The sequence below is a fragment of the Cyclopterus lumpus genome, chromosome 17, assembly GCF_009769545.1.
Source record: "Cyclopterus lumpus isolate fCycLum1 chromosome 17, fCycLum1.pri, whole genome shotgun sequence".
NCBI lineage: Eukaryota > Metazoa > Chordata > Actinopteri > Perciformes > Cyclopteridae > Cyclopterus > Cyclopterus lumpus.
In genome coordinates, this window is record NC_046982.1 from 8,501,502 (window position 1) to 8,520,652 (window position 19,151).

The 19,151-nt window shown below is 43.6% G+C and overlaps 3 protein-coding genes across 5 annotated transcripts; 1 reads left to right on the forward strand and 2 right to left on the reverse strand.

The window, feature by feature from the left end:
* Nucleotides 1-1,095: 1,095 nt before the first annotated feature.
* Nucleotides 1,096-6,844, reverse strand: zgc:110366 (uncharacterized protein LOC550476 homolog). Its single transcript, XM_034554572.1, has 7 exons — nucleotides 6,746-6,844; nucleotides 5,711-5,959; nucleotides 5,398-5,496; nucleotides 5,183-5,274; nucleotides 4,724-4,906; nucleotides 4,579-4,638; nucleotides 1,096-3,409 (listed from the first exon to the last, which is right to left on the reverse strand). The coding sequence occupies exons 1-7, from the start codon at nucleotides 6,819-6,821 to the stop codon at nucleotides 3,314-3,316; spliced, it is 855 nt and encodes a 284-aa protein (XP_034410463.1). The 5' UTR covers nucleotides 6,822-6,844; the 3' UTR covers nucleotides 1,096-3,313.
* Nucleotides 6,689-10,398, forward strand: extl2 (exostosin-like glycosyltransferase 2). 3 transcript variants are annotated; one of them, XM_034554571.1, is made up of 5 exons: nucleotides 6,689-7,381; nucleotides 8,141-8,598; nucleotides 8,753-8,823; nucleotides 8,997-9,112; nucleotides 9,300-9,514. In XM_034554571.1, exons 1-5 carry the CDS (start codon nucleotides 7,377-7,379, stop codon nucleotides 9,394-9,396), a joined length of 747 nt encoding a protein of 248 aa, XP_034410462.1. In that variant the 5' UTR covers nucleotides 6,689-7,376; the 3' UTR covers nucleotides 9,397-9,514. The 3 variants fall into 3 exon arrangements, with proteins under 3 accessions (XP_034410462.1, XP_034410461.1, XP_034410460.1); XM_034554570.1 differs by having other exon boundaries at nucleotides 9,217-9,467; XM_034554569.1 differs by having other exon boundaries at nucleotides 6,995-7,381; nucleotides 9,248-10,398.
* Nucleotides 10,399-10,754: 356 nt separating this feature from the next.
* Nucleotides 10,755-15,210, reverse strand: parla (presenilin associated, rhomboid-like a). The gene is made up of 10 exons (XM_034554565.1): nucleotides 15,108-15,210; nucleotides 14,088-14,271; nucleotides 13,881-13,985; nucleotides 13,634-13,766; nucleotides 13,416-13,511; nucleotides 13,091-13,240; nucleotides 12,770-12,840; nucleotides 12,587-12,688; nucleotides 12,117-12,214; nucleotides 10,755-11,342 (listed from the first exon to the last, which is right to left on the reverse strand). Exons 1-10 carry the CDS (start codon nucleotides 15,185-15,187, stop codon nucleotides 11,231-11,233), a joined length of 1,131 nt encoding a protein of 376 aa, XP_034410456.1. The 5' UTR covers nucleotides 15,188-15,210; the 3' UTR covers nucleotides 10,755-11,230.
* Between the last annotated feature and the right edge of the window lie 3,941 nt (nucleotides 15,211-19,151).

The following is a 19,151-nucleotide window of genomic DNA, read 5'->3' on the forward strand; positions in this document are numbered from 1 at the left end:
AACGAAGCCCAGTTCCTGAAAAGGGATCTGTCGAGTCCGATAGCTCTTCTCATCTGCAGCATCCCTGCCCTCCTCCTCAGTCAGCCTCTCAGCCCGAGAAGAGGACGCCACCGCAGGCACGTCCGCCAGGCCAGGACGAGCTACGTCCACCACCTTCTTTAGGGTGGCGGTCCCAGAGGAGCACAGCATGCTGCTGACCCCTGGTGTCGCACTGTCCTGGACATCCATCCTGGACCCATTCACCAGAGGTTCCTCTGGTAGCCAGTGCAGTAATGCCGCTGGCTCCAGCCTCCTCTATTTAAAAAGGAGCTCCACATCTTAAAAAGTGACCGGTAAAAAGGAGACAGCCCACAGCGTTTCAAAAGATTAAAATCCATTAAAAAGAGTGCAGTGTCTACAGACCAGCGGGCTTCCCTAAAATGCAGCTGGTCACATCCCTCCACATCTATCAGACCGGTCAGATATTCCTGGACAAACTGAAACCTGAATGTTGCCACTCTGCTGTTAATGTGTGTGTCTCCCCCCCCCCACACACACACACACACCTCTTTTGTTAAAAACAACACACTGAGGGACCCAATGCAGCCGGTCCCAAAAACAATCTACCAAAATGGCCTGCAGCTTGTGCGTGAGGCCTCTAGGTGCAGGATCACCAGCGTCCTGCCTCTGTATGACATCTGGGACTTCAGCCATTTCCAATTGGCCAAGACTCTCCATTTGTTTCCACCACGCCCAATTCTTTGGGCTGTTCGTCCCCAACATACACCAAGATACTTCAACCCATCCTTCTTCCAGGGCAACCCCCCTGGTAGACTGGGCAGACCCCTCCCCCAACTTACCACTGCCAGAGGTTTGCTCTTTGCCCAATTCACTTTCGCAGCTGAAATGGTGCCGAAATCCTTGACAATGGTTGCCAGTTTATTGATGATCTCTTGGTTTTTGATAACATCATCAGCGTATGCTGATAAATTAAAACCAGCCCCTCGATGCACGCTCTGATTTTACATAACTACAGGAATCCCATCGATACCAGGGGCCTCCCCCCCCCCCTCCCCCTCCCTCCATGCTCGGCAGGGCCACATTCAGCTCCTGGATCCCCAGGGGAGCCTCCAACCTGGCGTTCACGTCCTCTGGGACCCTTGGCAACGATCCACAAAAGGACTCAAACATTTCATTGTTCTCAGTGTACTCACTGCAGTAAAGCTGAGTAGAATCTCACAGCTCTCCTCCGGATCTCTGAGTTCCTGCCCTGTAGCAGAGCATGAATCATCCTGCTCTGCCCGTTCTTCTTCTTCTTCAGGCCAAAGAAAAACTTGGACAGTGCGTCCAGCGTTGCACTCATGAAGCGTGACCTCACCAGCGCCCCCTGGGCCTTAGTGCACAGCAGGTCAGTCAGAGCAGACTTTTTAGACTTGAGATCTCTAATGTGATCTCCATCTCCAGTGGATTCTGCTAAGTTCTGCAGCTCCACGATTTCCCTCATAGATCTGGTAATATCCCGTGTGACATTGAGTGTCCTCCTCCATCTTGGCTGCCACCGTCACTGCCTCTGGCCCTATTTCGACTGCCTCCCCCACTGCCCTGGTCAATTACTATAATGATGGACTCATCGTCCCCAAACTCGTCTCCTTCACCCACTCCGCCCTCTGGTACACTGACCAACTTCGCCACCTCAAAGTGCAGGGCCGACAACTGTTCACCTTGATGCCTTCAAACCAACAACTATAAAGATGCCCTCAACATGGCTCGCTCCTCACTACTCCTCCATCATCCAATCTGGCTCCAACAACCCCAAAAAGCTTCTCCACCATCAACAAACTCCTCAAGCCTATGGACACCATCTCCACCACCAACTCATGTCTATCCTTCTATGACAAAATCATGGCAATACACAACCAGCTGGCTGCCATGTTAAAATGGTGACATTACGTTCCCCCTAGAGTGAGCCCAAGTGTACTGTCTTTATCCCCATTCAGACTCCTCCACACATCGGCTAGCTTGTGTTGCTCCACAAGCTGCCTCAGTGCATGCTGGGATGGCCTGTGAGGCTCCAGGTGGTTCCTGTCTAGCAGATCATTTTCAGTGGTTAAAATCTCCTCCTAAAAATATAAAGTCCTCCACATGCACTCTGCATGAAATGCTGCTTAAAAACAAAAAAAATCAGAATACATATTTATTCCTATGACATACATTATCTGGCCATTGATATGTACTCTTGAGCTTTTTATCATATTTCTTTCACAGTTTTTCAGTCATCCATCATGTGCCATCTCTTAGTCATGGCCTTCATAAAAGCTGCAACCACGACTTTCAGCAGATATTGGCCTTCTCTTAACAAGGTAGCTCCTTTATTATATATTACTGAAGTACAGTAAGCCATATGTGGCCTTGGTGTACCATAGCCCAGCATTTTGATAATAATCATATCAGGAAAAAGACAAAATACATGGTAATGATATATTGCCCCATAGCTTCTCCAACATGGTTGTGCAACAGACAAGATTTTGGGCGTTACAAAAAATCGAATACATTCTTCTGACTGTGTTCTCTCCAAGTATGTGAAGATGTTGTCGACGGTTGCGTTCTCCAAATATGCAATCACTCATCTTCTGTAATATTAACACCTAGTTATTTTTCTCATATCAGCTTTACATGTAATACGTTCCCTCTTCTCTCCAGTTGCTGATATCACGTATATAATATTCTGTATTTCTTTGCTTTGTAATCATGGTTCCATGGTGCTATCCACATTTTTTTAAATATAGATTTACAGTTTGCTTTATTTCTCTTTCATAAATGTCCCTTAATTGCAAATATCCAAAATGGTTCTGTTTGTTTAATGAATAATTTTGTTTCAGCTCCTGGAAACTCATAACGTTCCATATTTGTTTGGCTATTCATCAAAGAAGTCTCACCTCTTTCTGTAATATATGTTTGTACTAGATTAAACTACATTCTAGTTTAAATCAAGTGATAGTTTCAAGTAACCACTTTGGTACATCCGTCTCCAATGTTGAATTTCCTCTTTGTACAGATCATCTTTTCAGTGTTACTCATGCTTTTAATGATCATTTCAGTATTAAAAAAACATTTTTACATAAAATGCAACACTTAAAAACAGTTTGCTCCTACTGAGTTATGCACATCTGTTTATCCTTTTCCAGAAGATGTAGCTGAGATGAATTAATCTGACATCATAACACAGTCTACTTCAGGAAACAACAGCACCTATTAAAACATTATTACAATCTCAAAATGTCTTAAGGTCTACGGTCACTGACCTCGTTCCAAGACTAAGACAATCTGAGTTGTTTTACTTCACATTTGTAGGATCCCAAGTCACATGTCTCCCATCATCCAAGCTTCCTAAAGCGACCATGTCAGACTTCTCCAGCTCGAAGCCAAACACCTGTGTTTGAGAGAGCAGAGGAAGAGGAGGAGAAAGGGATGAGGGTTGAGTTGGGAAAAGGAATGGCTGTGACATTAGAGATTATACTAGAGTTGGCTTCTGATTCCCTCACTGCCTGCTTGCATGATAAGCACCAACAATTGTAATCACATGTAATCACATCATAGACGTTTTCACTTGCAAGTCTTTTTATGGGCTTCAGAGTTTCTAGAATAAGGATAGGAGTGCAGGGATCGATCTGTTTGGAGACGCACGTCTCCCACCCAATGCAACAATGCCAGAAATTAAAGTGATCGACCACAGGAAGATAATTGGCAACTGTAAAGAAATGCAGTAGTCGCCACCAGTTTATGAAGTTACATGTCGACCAACGCCGCTGCTTATGTAGACTGGCCAGCAATCACAGAAACTGATGAGGGCTGAGCCACCCCTGTTAATATTCATTAACGTTAATATTGTACGCTACTCTGAAAGTATGGCTGAAGTTTTATTCAAGTTACATGACATTAAATAGTACTCATAGTTACAGTTGTCTGACAGAGACTAAATTCTATGATACCTTATTAAAGGAATACGTCATACCTAGTAGCCATGTGGTCGAACACACTCCTTACTAAGGGAAACCTTTCTGCCTAGTCCTTTACTAGAGTAGCTCTGAGGAGTTTCATCAATCTTGGAATCTTTGCTAGAAATGTTTGCGCTATGTTCGGAGCTCTCCGAGACTCTTCTCAGAATGTTTTTTAATTCGTCCCCAGACCTGTGGAAATCTCCTTCTCCATAGGACTCTAAAGTACCAGGTGTGCAACATAGCTGAGTCCAATGCAGGTGATTTCTGCAGAACTAAACTATGAACCTCAGCTTCAAAAAGAACAGCAGTCGGGTTTAAGAGACATCGATTTGACAAAGCAGCAGCCTCCTTAGTTTTTCATTTTAGGCCGACCTCACATTATCCTGCTTAGTTGCTTATAATGCATTTGTGGCCCAGAGTAGATATTATTTTTGCAATGTTGTATGTTAGCCTTTTGTCGTGTTTCCCATTTTAATAAATGTGTTTGTGTAGACATGCGTGCTTGTGTGGTTCACCAACAACATAATGAATCTTTCTTCGCTATTCTCCATCTAGAACGTTTACAAATCAAGCAAAAGACTGCAATGCCTTTTCAACTCACTTGACAGTTTTCATGAATCCTCTTCTTTTTGATGGATTTTGGTATTGCGACGACTCCGTTCTAAGGGCGAGTAGAGAAGCATAGCATTCTAGGTCAAAATAAGAGAAACAGGTTTAATTAAACTTAAGGCAGGCAATATCTGAACCTGAATACTCCAGCGGATGCAGATCTGAGCTGGCGTGCGTCCGTATTTTTGTGCGATCTGAAGAACAGTTGGGTTGTTGAGGACTTGACCTTTGGCCAGAGGACTGTACCCTTCAAATACAATGCCCTCCTGACGACAGTACTCCATCAGGTGATTGGGCTGCTGGAAAGGATGGTACTCCACCTGGTGGGTCATATCATTATCAGGATATATCAGAGGCAGGTTAGTATGTATAGGTAGCTCCGTTTATCATGGACTTATATACTCCAACATTGATAAACCGCACACCAGTGATTCATGTTTTGAAGCATTTTAGAGAGGAATACATTAACCTCATAACTCTTGCTAATCATGTTGGAGAACACATTTATATGAGCATTTATTTTCCATGTGTAAATCGCACAAAAAAAGAAGCACATTTATTCTAATTGAAGGATTTCTGGGGGGGAAACAACATACCTGGTTAACATGTGGCACGACACTACAGTCTTCCTTTAACTCTTCAAGGTGGTGGACCAAAAAGTTGCTCACTCCAATAGCAGAGCACAGCCCTATAGTGACAAACACGGATGCGTGTGCTCTATGAGAATATACTATATCACAATGATGCCGGCTGTCGTCACTTATTATATACTTTTCAACTGTTTCCCAACATGATCTTCTATGACATGTACCTTCTTTATGCAGTTCCTCCAGAGCTCTCCAGGTGTCAGCTCTCATCTCCCTGTTGGAGCAAAGTTGCGTTGACTCAGGCCAGTGCATCAGGTACAGATCTGAAAAAAGGGGGCAGATGTTGATTTAATGAAAGACTACAAAAGCTAGGAGAACGACAGACTGTGTACAAATAATAAAGAAGCGGCAGTGTTACATGAAGGTTATCCATCTCTCATCAGAAGTTAAAAAAGAAGATGGGTGGTAGTGCAATAACACAGATAACGGTGGTTTCTGTCTTTATCAACTCTTGAACGACTTTATCACAACTCATACCAAAGTATTCAACCCTCATCTGTGAGCAGGAGTCCAGGCAGGCTTTCTTTGCAGCTTCGTATCCATAGTCCCCATTCCACAGTTTATTGGTGATCCACAGATCCCTTCGTGGTATCCCACTTTCTCTGATGGCGTGACCCAGTTGCTCCTCACAGCCGTAGCGCTTTGCTGTGTCAATGTGGCGCACGCCACACTCTGTGAGTGCATACACAATGGCATCGTGGGAGTATCCGCCATCATGTGAGGTGCCTGGTATAGAGAAAAATAAATGACTAAATATCAGCAGTTAAAAGCAATGTCAGTTCAGTTCAATGTGTTTTTATTTTTGCATTTCACAGCATTGCCAGCCTGTATATAACTGTACACTATATTCAGAAAATTGTGAATAAAGTTTTAAATTTTTGATTGTATGAATACATGGGTGTAATATTCATAGAATCTTAAAGAAAAGGAATTAGTTTAAATACCTAACTGACAAAGGTCATTAAACACCAGCAGAATTCATTCTCAAAGAACGAATCACTTGCATCACTTTCCATTTGGGAATTATCAGCAGAAAGGCCAATTTATAGAATAATAATGAGATATAAAATAAATAAAAAAAATACCATGCATACTTATTTCTATTTCTGTGGCATAGGCTATACAAATAACAGTGAAGCATCACATCACACCCCGTTGCCTATATATATTTAAAAAAAAAGGTCACGATATATGCTTGATGACTAGTTTAGATATGTTCTCTGTCAAAACCAAAAAAATAAAAGAAATGAAAACATTCGTTATCATAAATTACCACCTTATCACACATTGTCACAGGGTCACAGCTTCCTGCCAATCGAGCCACACCAGGCCCGAGTGCTCTTCCTGATTATATTGGCCTCTCTGTCCTAATTGACAGCCGCCCTACGCCCCCAAGTGGTGGGAGGTCAAACAAAACAAAACAAACAAAATGGCTCTTAAATACACGGTGAGCATTTATTGTGTTTTTTGTTACATTAGAGTCAGTTCAAGTATTTACTAAGTAAAACGTACCTAATCCGAAAATGGGAATCTGCAGCCCATTGGAAAGTGGGACTGTAGGGCAACTCAGCTTTGGGGCCAAAAGCATGTTCCTCTTTCTGACCAACCGAAGTGTTGTACTTTGCTCTCAGATACTCACACGACGTTCAATAACACACACACCGATACACACAATCCAAACGCTGCGCCACTAACGACACGTCTTTGCTGCACGCAGCGCTATGAAAACTTAAAAGTTGTTGTGACGTTATCATAGGAATGTGTTTTCTCCTGCTTCCTATCCAAATGGGATATCGTTTCTGAAGTGGGCGGAGTTGTGCATGACCATACCCAAGCTGTGGAAAACCCGTTAATTCAGCTCAACAAAGATGGCGGCGGTGTCCGATAGGTACTGAATAGTTAATGGCAAAAACTGATATGCAACACTGTAACACAGACAGCGTAGGACATACACAAACTATTAACGCTACATCTCGTTTCACAAGTAAAGCTACTGGGCAATTTGCAAGGTTTCCAAACCACGTAGCAGACCTCCAATTTAAATTGCGACTAATGTTCGGAGACCTTTTCTGTCCGGCTCTTTGGTTAAAGTCAGCCACGATGACCACCATGTAAAGCGAACGGGCTGCGCGGCGCCTACACGATGAGGTGAGTTTGGAGTTGAGATAAATAAAAACATCACTTCTACTGTGCTTAGTATAGTGAAGGCATGGCGATGCGTGCATGCTTACTGGCGGATATAATACTGTTTGTCCATTATAAAATCATGGTTTTGGGTAAACTCATATTTATTTGTATTCACATTACAAAATAATTCAGTATTTGCAGCGAGGGGGGGGGGGGGGGGGGGGGGGGGGGGGGGGGGGGTGGGGGGGGGGAGGAACTAATCTGGGATTGAGAGAAACTACCATTTAAATGCAGGGTTGTAATCCTGAGAAACTAGCAAGAGTATCCAACCGAAAATCTCAATTTTCCCAACTTTTTTTTCTCCAATGAAAGCAGCAAGAGCTCAAAAAGTTGCAAGTCGGCAACACTGACGGTCCGTCCGGTCAGGCCTCACCCCAAAACCACGATCCCCCCAAACAATCCCACTATGAACGTAAACGTAGCATCATGATTGCGGGTGTATTTTAGTACTCGCAGCTTGTTGAAGACTCGGGAACGCGCAATGAGTGCACGAGCAGGTCGGCAGGGGCAGCCTATATATACACTCATAATGAAATAAACTAATAAACGGGCTTATTATACAGCCCTGTGACCCCCGATACGGCCGCTTCTCCCGCTGTTGTGCATGCGAATGTCGCCCGAGTGGAGTCTCTTCTAACGCCGGTGGGGCTGAAACATTTAAACCGGGTGTCCATTGTGATGGGATGTCCTGTCCTTATCTGTGCGCCTCGCGAGATGCAGGTTCCCCCGATGCCTCGTGGGGCTCCGTCGAGCCTATTTGGTTTGGCCAATCCTGCTGCTGCTCCTGGTCGGCGCAGCCTTGACCGCTCTGCTGCCCCCTGCTGAGGACCACGGGGGCATCGACGTCCTGGGAGTGCTGCGCAGGGCAACGTCCCGAAAGGAGAGTCCTGCACAGGGCCGCCACGGCGACCCCGCAGAGGAGGAGCAGGAGGAGGAGAGGTTCACCATTGTCATTCAAACATACAACCGCACAGACATTTTGCTCAAACTCCTGAACCATTACCAGGCAGTGCCTCATCTTCAACAGATCGTCATAGTCTGGAACAACATTGGGAAGCAGACGCCCCTGAAGTTATGGACCTCTTTACAGCCTCATCCGGTCCCCGTGGTCTTCAAGGAGCAGACGAGCAATCAGATGCGCAACAGACTACAAGCATTCCCTGAGATTGATACTGACGGTCAGTGTGTCTTTCAGCACGCATATTGTGTATGCTTTCAGTTGAGGCGATTCAATGTGGCTAGACTTATGAGTTGTGCCTGTTTCAACTTCTTCTTTTTTTAAAGTGCCGTTTGCTTTTATTTATTTATTTATTTATTTGCTTTAAACCTTAGCTGTGCTGATGCTGGATGACGACACCCTGGTCAGTGTCCCCGACATCAGTTTTGCTTTCTCTGTCTGGAAGGTAAATAAGCTTCAGGGACAATGTAGATGACTGTGATTACAAATTGTGTGTTTAAATTACATTTGGGTTCAACGCGATAATTGATGCAAACAAACAAAAAAAGCATCAGTATCATGTGGTACTGCACCAGACACAATATGATTTGACATGAGCTTTTGCCATTGGTCCCGCAGCAATTTTCCGACCAGATTGTCGGGTTCGTCCCACGGAAACATGTCTCGACACCGGGAGGAGTGTACAGTTACGGCAGCTTTGAACTGCAGGACCCGGAAACAGCTGGAGGTGACAAGTAAGTCATGTTGTCACGCTCCACATACAATTCATCTTATTTGCCTCTTGTTTGGTTTGGTCTTACTTTGATGGGAAAGGCCTTTTAAAAAAAACAAAAAACAGGTGTGCTTCTATCTTGATCCCCTCACTGCAGATACTCCATGGTGTTAATTGGTGCTGCCTTCTTCCACCGTCGCTACCTGCAGGTCTTCCAGGACCAACCTCCATCGGTTCATGCGCTGGTGGATGAAACGCAGAACTGTGACGACATTGCCGTTAACTTTGCTGTTGCGCTGTATTTGAGGGAGCACTCCATAGGCACCATCAACAAACCCTCTGGAGTCTTTGTCAAACCCGTGGACCTCCGCAACCTGGAAAAGGATGCCAGCAGCGGGTACCAGGGTATGTGGCATCGTCCTGAACACCTTCTCCAGAGGTCCTACTGCCTGAACAGGCTGACACAGATCTATGGCATCATGCCACTCTGCTTCTCCAACCTGATGGTCTCCCAGTTCGGCTTCCCCAGTTACGCAAACCACAAGAGTCGAGCTTGAGGCGCCACTGACCGCCTCGGATGGAAAGAAGACACTTGAGTAACAGTCGGTTTGATTAAAAGCACCTGTCTAGGCGCAGGGTTAGGTTACCACGGTGAATCCTAGCGTGTGTAGGAAGCTCAATTTCAATTTTCACCGGCAAATTATTTTCTTATTGCAACCCCCCTCCAAAAAAACCCAGTGATGGTGTTTGAGCCCACGGTGAAATACAGCTCAAACTGGTTTGCTTCAAGTTTACCTGCTCAGTGTTGCTCTGTTTGTATTTCATGACATTGAGCAGACTATTGCTGACAATCAGAATGTTCCACACATGGCCAAGTCTGATGAAACATCCATATTTGAGAAGGTACTCTGTATATTGTTACCAAAGCTGCCTTACCTTCCGATGAACAACTCTCCCAGTGGATTGTAGTTATTTTATAGCCGGCCGGTGTCAGTCTTAGACAATTTGCCTCGTTTGTCACCACGATTTACAGCCTTGATGCTGCGCTTGTTCAAATTCCAGTTGTATTACATTTATAGTCGTTTATGGAAAGTGTAACTTTTCTGATGAGCTTGTGTTCAGTCATTTTTGGGCCAATAAAGAGTCTCCGCCTAAAGTGTGAATACAATAGAATTATTGCAGGTAATGTGCACATTCCAACAATCTTAATGTACTATGCATGCCTAGACAATCGTTTTTTATGTGCGCAGATATCAACCTTCTAAGACTGTCATGTGACGGTTAAATAAAGCACTTCTCTAAACAGAATTTGTGGATGAATTCATAATTATGATACCATTTAATAAGTTAAGTCTAGAAACAGGTGAACAGAGGTCAAGATGTACAAAATGATTTAAGAATCGTGTGATGGTGCCAAATCTGTGAGTGGGTGGTGTCTTTGTTCAACGTTTTCAATCTTAGTTTTTAGGGCTTTGAAACAAAATGACTGACAAATTGATGCATCTAGTTTCTGACAAACACCATCGCCCCTTTTTCTTTTCAACGGTGTGTAGAATTATGAGTTCCCACTTGAAGTACGTTCTTGTTTCAATTGAGCACAAATCCCTCCTTTTGTTTAAATGTTAATATAAATGAGTCATGAACTCAGATTTGAGAAACTCCAGTTTTTAATAGCAACACAAGACCAGCCCACAGGACTGTATATTACATTGAATTCAGCAAATGATCCGCTCACTGAATTCTACCAGCACTCTGTATGCGCCCAGGCTTGTGCAAATGTTTTCAATAACACGAACGGCAGAAATCCAACATAAAGAACATCGTCAGATTATTCAGGAGGTAGGAGAGCGGTGATTTGTTTCACGTTGTAGCTCGAAGGCTATACTTGTCGGGTAGCAGATGTTATCAGTCTCCACGGTAAACATCTGGATTGCAAGGTCTGGCCCGTTTTTCAAATTTCACGTCTCAATCACATTGAATGAAAAACTATATTTATTAATAAGCGATAACACCCGACTAACTCTTGGTGGATAAACGTGTCCCTGCATATTTTGGGGTAACTGTGGACTCCAGTTCTTTTTTAAAAAAAAAGGATCCAAGAGACCTTGCAGTGTCTCATTGTGGTCCAGGTCCACTACCATCAACCTCCTGGCCTGGATCCACCGGCACCTGGAGAACGCATGTCATGCCACAGCTTCACAAGGGGCTCCCTCTTCCTCCAAATCAGCTTGTGACCATATGCCACATACCATCTGTGGGACAAGACACACGGAGACGGATCAAATGACCCGACTGCAGGTCAGGATACGACAAAAGCTCATTTGAGACTATTTATGTAAGTCGCTTAAAGCTGAATTTCCAGTGACGACAGTGTGTAATGTGAATAACTAAGAAACAAAAGTATTATACAGTATATAGTTATCTTTACAGTGACTTAATCGGCTATTATCACATAACAGAAATTCCATACTTGGTTCACATGACGACTACGGTCAGCTGTGTTTATACGATATTCTAGTAAATGGACCTTGAGTTGGGATTATTTAGTCAAACTACAAGAACAGTGGGCCACAAGGTCCATTTAGTAGCAGTCCTGGAGCTTTCGATCAAATCAAATCACATGATGTTCGTCAGCAGATGGTGTTTGTTCAAGTTCTTCTAAATCTTCAAATGAACTTTTCTGAGCAATTAAAATACTTTGAATCTCAGTTGTTAAGGTGATGAAGATCATGCGATAGGATCGAAAGCTCCAGAGCACTTAGGAAATTAACCCTGAACCTCAGAATACTTTTGACTCTTTCACTGCATTTCTTACAATTTAGGCCGAATCCCAAACTTGTATCTCTTAACTGCATCTGATGTACTGAGAAGATACAAGTAAGACATGGGGACATTCCAGTCTCCAATATGGAAACAACCAAACAAAATGTTTGTATTATTGGCGATGGCCCATCATTAAATCTTACAAAAAACATTAATAGACAGAGCATCCTTTTTTCAGTGTTAAAGGATAATTGGCCACTCACATTCCAAAGAGGGCTCCGCCGAGGTGAGCCGCGTGGTCAAATAACCGCCATCCCAGTATGAGCCCTGCTGTATCTATGGCAACAAGCGCTTTCAGAGCCTAAAGGCAGAACAAGGACAGGGACCTGAAGTCACACTCAATGTGCTGACCTCAATGAACAACACCCATCCATCTCTCTGCCATGCATTTAGACGTGCATGCGCACGCACGCACGCACACACACACAGATTGACATCTCTTGCCAGCTGTGAAGACACAACATGGGGATCTTAACAACACTATATTAAATGTATGAATCACCAAACAATTGCATTCATGTGACACTTCAGAGGTGTGCATCTACAGAACAAGACAACTTATTTTTCATAGAACACACCGAAAGGCAGGGAGTGCACGCACGCACGCAAACACACACACACACACACACACACACACACACACACACACACACACACACTGTGAGTCACTTACATTTCCCGCAGTGAAAGTGATCATGGGGAGGAAGATTATGCCCATTTTGGCTTCTGGCATTTTTGTACAAACTGCGGCCAGTACTGCCATGATGGCCCCCGACTATGGATCAAACACAAGACATTAGGACGACTGGACTCTCTCTGGTCTTGAGCTGGAGGGAGATTTTAACGAAAGTCTTACTGCTCCTAAGGATGGATGGAGACGTCCGGTCGCAGTTTTACACATGTAGCTGATCATAGTTGAAATCACACCTGGAAATACACGTTGGGATGTACTGATGAAATTCAGGAAGTCATTTAGCTAAATAGCAAATATATAATCTCTACAGTATGTGATTGTGTCAAAGATGAAGTTACTTATGTGTATTACTTCACTTTAAACATTGAAAGCTGAACCTAAATAGATGGTGTGAGAGATTAAAAGGGCTTTGGGTTTGATAAATTCAATACTGGATTTATAATCAACTCAATGTTATTAGACCTTATTCTTTATTTGACTCACCGGCAGACAGGTAGAATGCAAGGAACTGCTCCTTGCCTAAGAGAGAGACAATTCCTGTAGAGAATGTCCACAGGACGTACATGTTGGCCACCAAGTGGACAACGGAGTAATGGCTGAAGGAGGACAGGACCATGGGAAGGCACTGTGTTTCTGGAGGGGGAGAGAAAAATGAAGCAGAAGCAGAGAAATTGATCACGGTCAGTGGATCCAGCTGCAAATTTCACTCACGCAAGAACACCAGTGCCCTTGCTGTCCTCGTGAAAGCACTTTGATATATACATTTTTAATATCAAGAAAAAAAGATTGGAAGAACATGCACACTCACTGGAGGCTGGGTTGGACATGAAGTACTTAATCATGCTTCTTTGCAGAGAAGGAATCCGCCAGCAACACAGGACGACAACATTTACTGCGATGATTCCTGGGAAACCGCAGCGAGGAAAGCTTGTGACGGTGTTATTATATTTTAACGCATGTAAAGACGCGGATGCTCGCAACGCGATATGAAGGACCAAATTAATCCGCCTCTGCAAAACAAATTACCTGTGACGGTCTTCTGGCCCTCTGTGAGGCTGCTCCAGAATTCATCCGACACAGACATCAGGAGGATGAGCTGTTGCTGGAAGCCCGACAACTGGTTCCACCAGTCGTGCCAGTACGCCATGCCCTGAGACCCCTGGAGCGTACGAACGGTTCATTGCATCACTGTCGGCCGCCTAGTCGTTACATACACACGCGTTGACAGCAGCGGAGGAGGGAGACCCGGCAGGTTGCGTCATTAAAACCTCACCTCTAAGAGTTTTTCGTACTCCTCTTCATCTTTTGCATTCTGAACTTTTGACTTCAGGGTCTCGTATTGCAGAATGGCCGCGGCACCAAAGGAGCAACCTGTAAACTGATATGGAGTCAGACAGCGACCAACAATGTCCACACACTGTGCCGAACCGGAGTGCTGCATGCATCACTCTCACTCTAATAGAAGAACTAGAGGACCTACCCCGACGGTGAACATCAGAGGTTTGAAAAGCGTCGGCCGGGGGACTTTGGGAGGAGGTGGGGGTCCCGGTGTGCCGGCCTCAGAGGGTGGAGGTTTTGTTTCTTGGGTGACATTTCCTTTTTTTGTCTCCGGCCTTTTGGCTTCCCGACGGAAACCACACCTCTGTTGGTTGTTTGGGTTCAGTCTGATTTAAAGAAAACAACAAGTAAACACAGTATTACAACTTAATTTACAGATTTGGTCAATACACTGAATAACAACACCTGTATGATGTAAATAAAAACAATATGCAGTGAAAACGCTTTTAATCTTCATAATACTATTAGTGTTGATTCAACTATTTGCAGGGCTGAAACTAAATTCTTATTTTAATTATTGATGCATTGTTTGGTCTTTAAAAGTCATACATTGTGACAAATAAAGAATTTCCTGCAGCACACAGTGGTGTCTTCAAACTGCCTGTTTTGTCTGACGACAATTTAAAACTCAAACATATTTAGTTTACGACCACATGAGGCAAAAAAATAAATAAAGCATCAACGCTTCATAACTAAGAAACTGGAATCAACGAATAGTTGGCATTTTGTGAAGAAAATACAAAAAAACGACACAAATCGCACGATTAACCAATTGGTAATCAAAACAGTTGCTGTTCGTATTATTTTGACCAACAACACCCTTTTGTTTTTCCAAGATAGTTTCATAAAACATCAGTGTGTAAGTGCTGAAGCTATTCTAGGCTCAAAACTATAACTATTTATTCCCTAGGCTTTAGAATAATCTACACATAAGGCAGTAGCACACACCGGGACTTTATGAATGATGCTCGATCCGTTAAAGACAGATACCGATAACACGTGCACATTTCTACTGTAGCAGTATGCTTCTGTGCCCTGAATCTATTTACAATGACAGTGGGAACACTTAGGTAATCACGCGCACACACACGCGCGCGCACACACACGAGTCCTGCCATTGTTATTCTTGTTAACGACCTGCACAGCTTGGACATCTTCTCACCTGGTGCACCGTGGAGTGGTGTTGCTGGATCTGAGGAACTCTGTTTTAGTCCATTTCAATACACGTCCTCTCCACGCCATGTTTGTGATGACCTCCTGGCCGAAGCCCATCCCACTGCCAGGCTGGGAGCTAATGCTGCGTTCAAGGACTCGTCTAAAAGCTCCGACATCTGCCTTATTTCAACTCAAGGGCTCTTGGTGTAACAAAGAGTGAGCTTGACTACTTTTGGGAAGAGGGGTAACATTGGGTTAAATCAAATGTAATGCCATGTAGGCTACATAGTATACTAGTACAAGTCCAAGCAGGTTGTACACAGTGTACATACATGTAAAGGTAGGTCCGACCGTATGTAGGCTGCTGTACATGTAAACCTCCTCCTATAGCTATTATAAGTTATTAGACAATTTAACCCAATAATGACCTACAGCATGCTTTGCGTGTTCACATTGTTTTACGGTGATTTATTGTATTATTATTGTGTACTTTATTTTTTCGTCCATATTTTCTTATTGAATTCTACGTATTTTTGGTTTAATGTACGTACCTATTGTTGAGTTTGTGTTTGAAGTCTCTCATTGTTGATTTAATGTATTTAAAAAAGGTATGATGGGCAGTGCAAAGTTGAATGCAGCCGAGGGTAACGTGCTGTGCGGCAGTACAACATATTTGTGTGTTTCCATCGGTAACACTTCACTACCCTCTAGTGGCGTATGGAAGTATATATTTGTCAGATGCCTAGTGGGATGGTAGGAAGTACATTTGCTAAAGCAATGAACTGAAAAGTATAGTTTTGAGGTACTTTAAATGTTGTGCTATTTTCAACTTCAACTCGACTACATTTCAGAAGGAAATATATACTTTTTACTCAACTGCATTTGTCCAACAGCCTGTAGCGATGCAGACATAAGGATCAGTTTGTACACAATAGGAAAAGCAGTCCCATGCTGGCTCAATGGGACTGAGCCATCATTAATGTGAGCAGTAACACCTGTGCTTTTCCTGCTGTGTTGTAGTAGATATAACTATACCACATCTAAACATACATAATAATAATGCATCAGTAATACTAATTCAATAATTTAATAAACTAATAATAATAATAGTATTGTTTTCCTTCGTTGTATTGATAATTTTCCTTAAGTTATTTTATTCAACCACTATAGATCGATTAGAAGAGAAGAAAATACATAAATGAATGTAAAAGCTTTGAGCGTAAGACGGAGTGAGAAAACTGTAACAAATAAAAGTGTTAATAAATGACATATTCTTCAAAATGTCCAACTATTAGTAACACATATAATACATTATTATTACTATTATAAATCATTTGGTGACCACATTGGAATTTGTTTTCATGAAAACAAGAGAGAATGCAGTCGAGGCCTCCTTGGACTAATCCGTATCGATTGAGTTACTTTTGGCATCTGGACAAGTTCCACACACTCCTCACAAGCTTGCCAGTGACTCCAGAAATAGGTGAAAAGGGTAGAATACACAGTGAGGAGGCTGCACTGCAGTGTCTGCAGAGTATGGGCTCTCCTCCAAAGCAAGATCTGCACTTAACTTAATTAATCTTAAATGAGGCAGACAATGCATTCAGTGGAGACATTATAATACAATCTCACTTCTGTGAGAAAATGATGTAGCTGTACAGAAAAGAGCGAAGGTTTCATGGTAAAGATAAGAGGGTACAAAGAGCACTACGCCTTTGCCACTGTATGGACCCAAGGACACGCTGCCCAGTTAGATGATATCCTATGGGTGCAGGTCTGGGTCAGGGGAGGACAGGGAGATGTGGGAGGGCAGCAAGAGGAGGAGGAGGAGGAGGAGGAGAAGGGATGAAGAGAGCAGGAGAGCAAAGGGAGGATGACGGTGATGGGAGTCAGCACAGGACCGATTGAAATGGAGAGGCCAAAAAGAGGACTAAAAAGGGAGGAGATTGGATGAAAAAGAGGGTGAGAATAATGTTTGGACTTTTGGTAAAAGAGCCCCCCCCCCACACACACACACACACACACACACACACACCTCTTACTTTAGGTTGTTTTCTGATCATTCCCCCCCACACCCAGAAGAGGTGTCCTCTTTCAGGTCCCCTCATCGATTTGCTGTGAACCGACGCCAGCCAGGATTTGCCTGTGTCGGCAACAGGGCCTCTGCCTTGTGACAGGAAGCATCTGAATTCAGAACAACTTGTCATTCATGTAGGACACTCGTTTATCTTACTGCAATCACAGTATGTCGAGAAAGAGAGAACAAGAGGGAGACTTTGACGTCCGGCTCCCATATTTGTGATTTGGATCCCGAGGCAGACTCATGATGCTGCACGTCATTTGGCCTTGAGGCTTCTCTTTCAGCCCAAAGGATAGAAACATATTATACGAACAGCACAATCTTTTTATACCATGAGAGGAAATTCTAGCTGTTATCATAAAGTCCCATCAGAATGCTGACGGTGAGCTTTCCAAGACACTGATCAATGAGCCAGTTAGATGACACCACACTGTGACTTGTTTTCAGTTTTCTTTCTTCTCCTGCATAAATGTTGACAGTCAGTGGTGTGACTGGTATTCTTTGATAAGCAGCGGATTGACACTATTAAGCTGCGAGAAGTGGACACTGAGTGGACTCCACCACTACAAAGTCATCGTTGTTTTTTGTTTGTTTCAATTTAAGGTTTAAAAAGAATGCATTGCTAAATCAGCGCACTCTCATGCACACACTGTACCTTTGTCAACACATCTGTTCACACCGAGTTGATTCCACAATACGAGCCGCTTCCTCCAGAGTGAGGCACAAGCACCAGCCCATGACAATGGAAGAGTCAGCTCATTGAGAATGCACAGTGCAGTGTTTATATTGTGTACAGTGTATATACTGTACACAATGACTTATACGGCACTATAATCAAATAACAGGCACAATAAAGTGTCAGATCCTCAGGACTGAAATATTGATTTGTGATACATTCATTAAATATTGATGTCTCACAGCAAAATGTCCTCTGCCTTTGCAGAGTAATGAAGCAACATGGTAAGGTGTGTGGGCAGCAGGTGTGTGAGGACACAGCTCACCACTGAGGGTGGAAACTGTATAGTTAATTCAGAAGAAAGAAAGCGTACTCTCTCTGGCCGAACTCTGGCATGTGCTTAAGCATTACAGATATTTCCCATGAAATAGCCCTGACACACCAATGATAAACATGACAATAGCTTTCTCTAGTTTCTCTATTATTATAAAGTGCATGTTTTATGAGTGACTTGTGTGACTTAATGTGTTGTAGACGTGAAGCTCTGCAGATCTGATATGTATCCGGAGCATTCTCGATCTGGATTTGTATGAATGTGCGGTGTCTTGAAAGGCCATGCAGGCTGTGCTCATCATGCACGGCAGTGACGGCACAATAATACATATTATTATTTTAATGGCAAAAAACGGCATCGATCAGGGTTTATGGGACACTTTTATCCGCGTAAATCATCAGTACAAATTATAAGCTGCTTTATATGGTTTGCCAGGAAAATGTAAAAAAAAAAAAAAAAAGTGTGTCAGCCCAACAGTGACAGAAAGAGCTCCTGTCAAAAAAAACAAAAAACATACTGGACTCCTGCATCACGACACAATGTACACCCTTCATCCGCTCTCCCCTGCAAACACACACGCACACACACACACACGCACACACGCACGCACACACACACACACACACACCAACCCTCCCTCGTTCTTTACCTGAGCCCTGAGTCCACCTTACTCAGAAACTCTTGCAAACACGAAGGGGTAAGCACGAGCTCACCGAAGAGCTCCGCATCCGGCGTCGCTTTCGGGGTCCCAGAAGGGCGCTCGTGTTGTGATCTATCACTTGAAACAAGCAACTTGCCTCCCTCCCTGCTCTGCTGTGCCAACCGAAGAAGCGAGCGCGCACCACCTATCCGAGCGCGATCCTCCAAGCCTACGTCGGCAATATAATCCACTTCTGCACCGTAAGGGGACATGGGTGATAAAAAACGCCGGTAAGGAACTTCCACGTGCTTGTATGTGAAT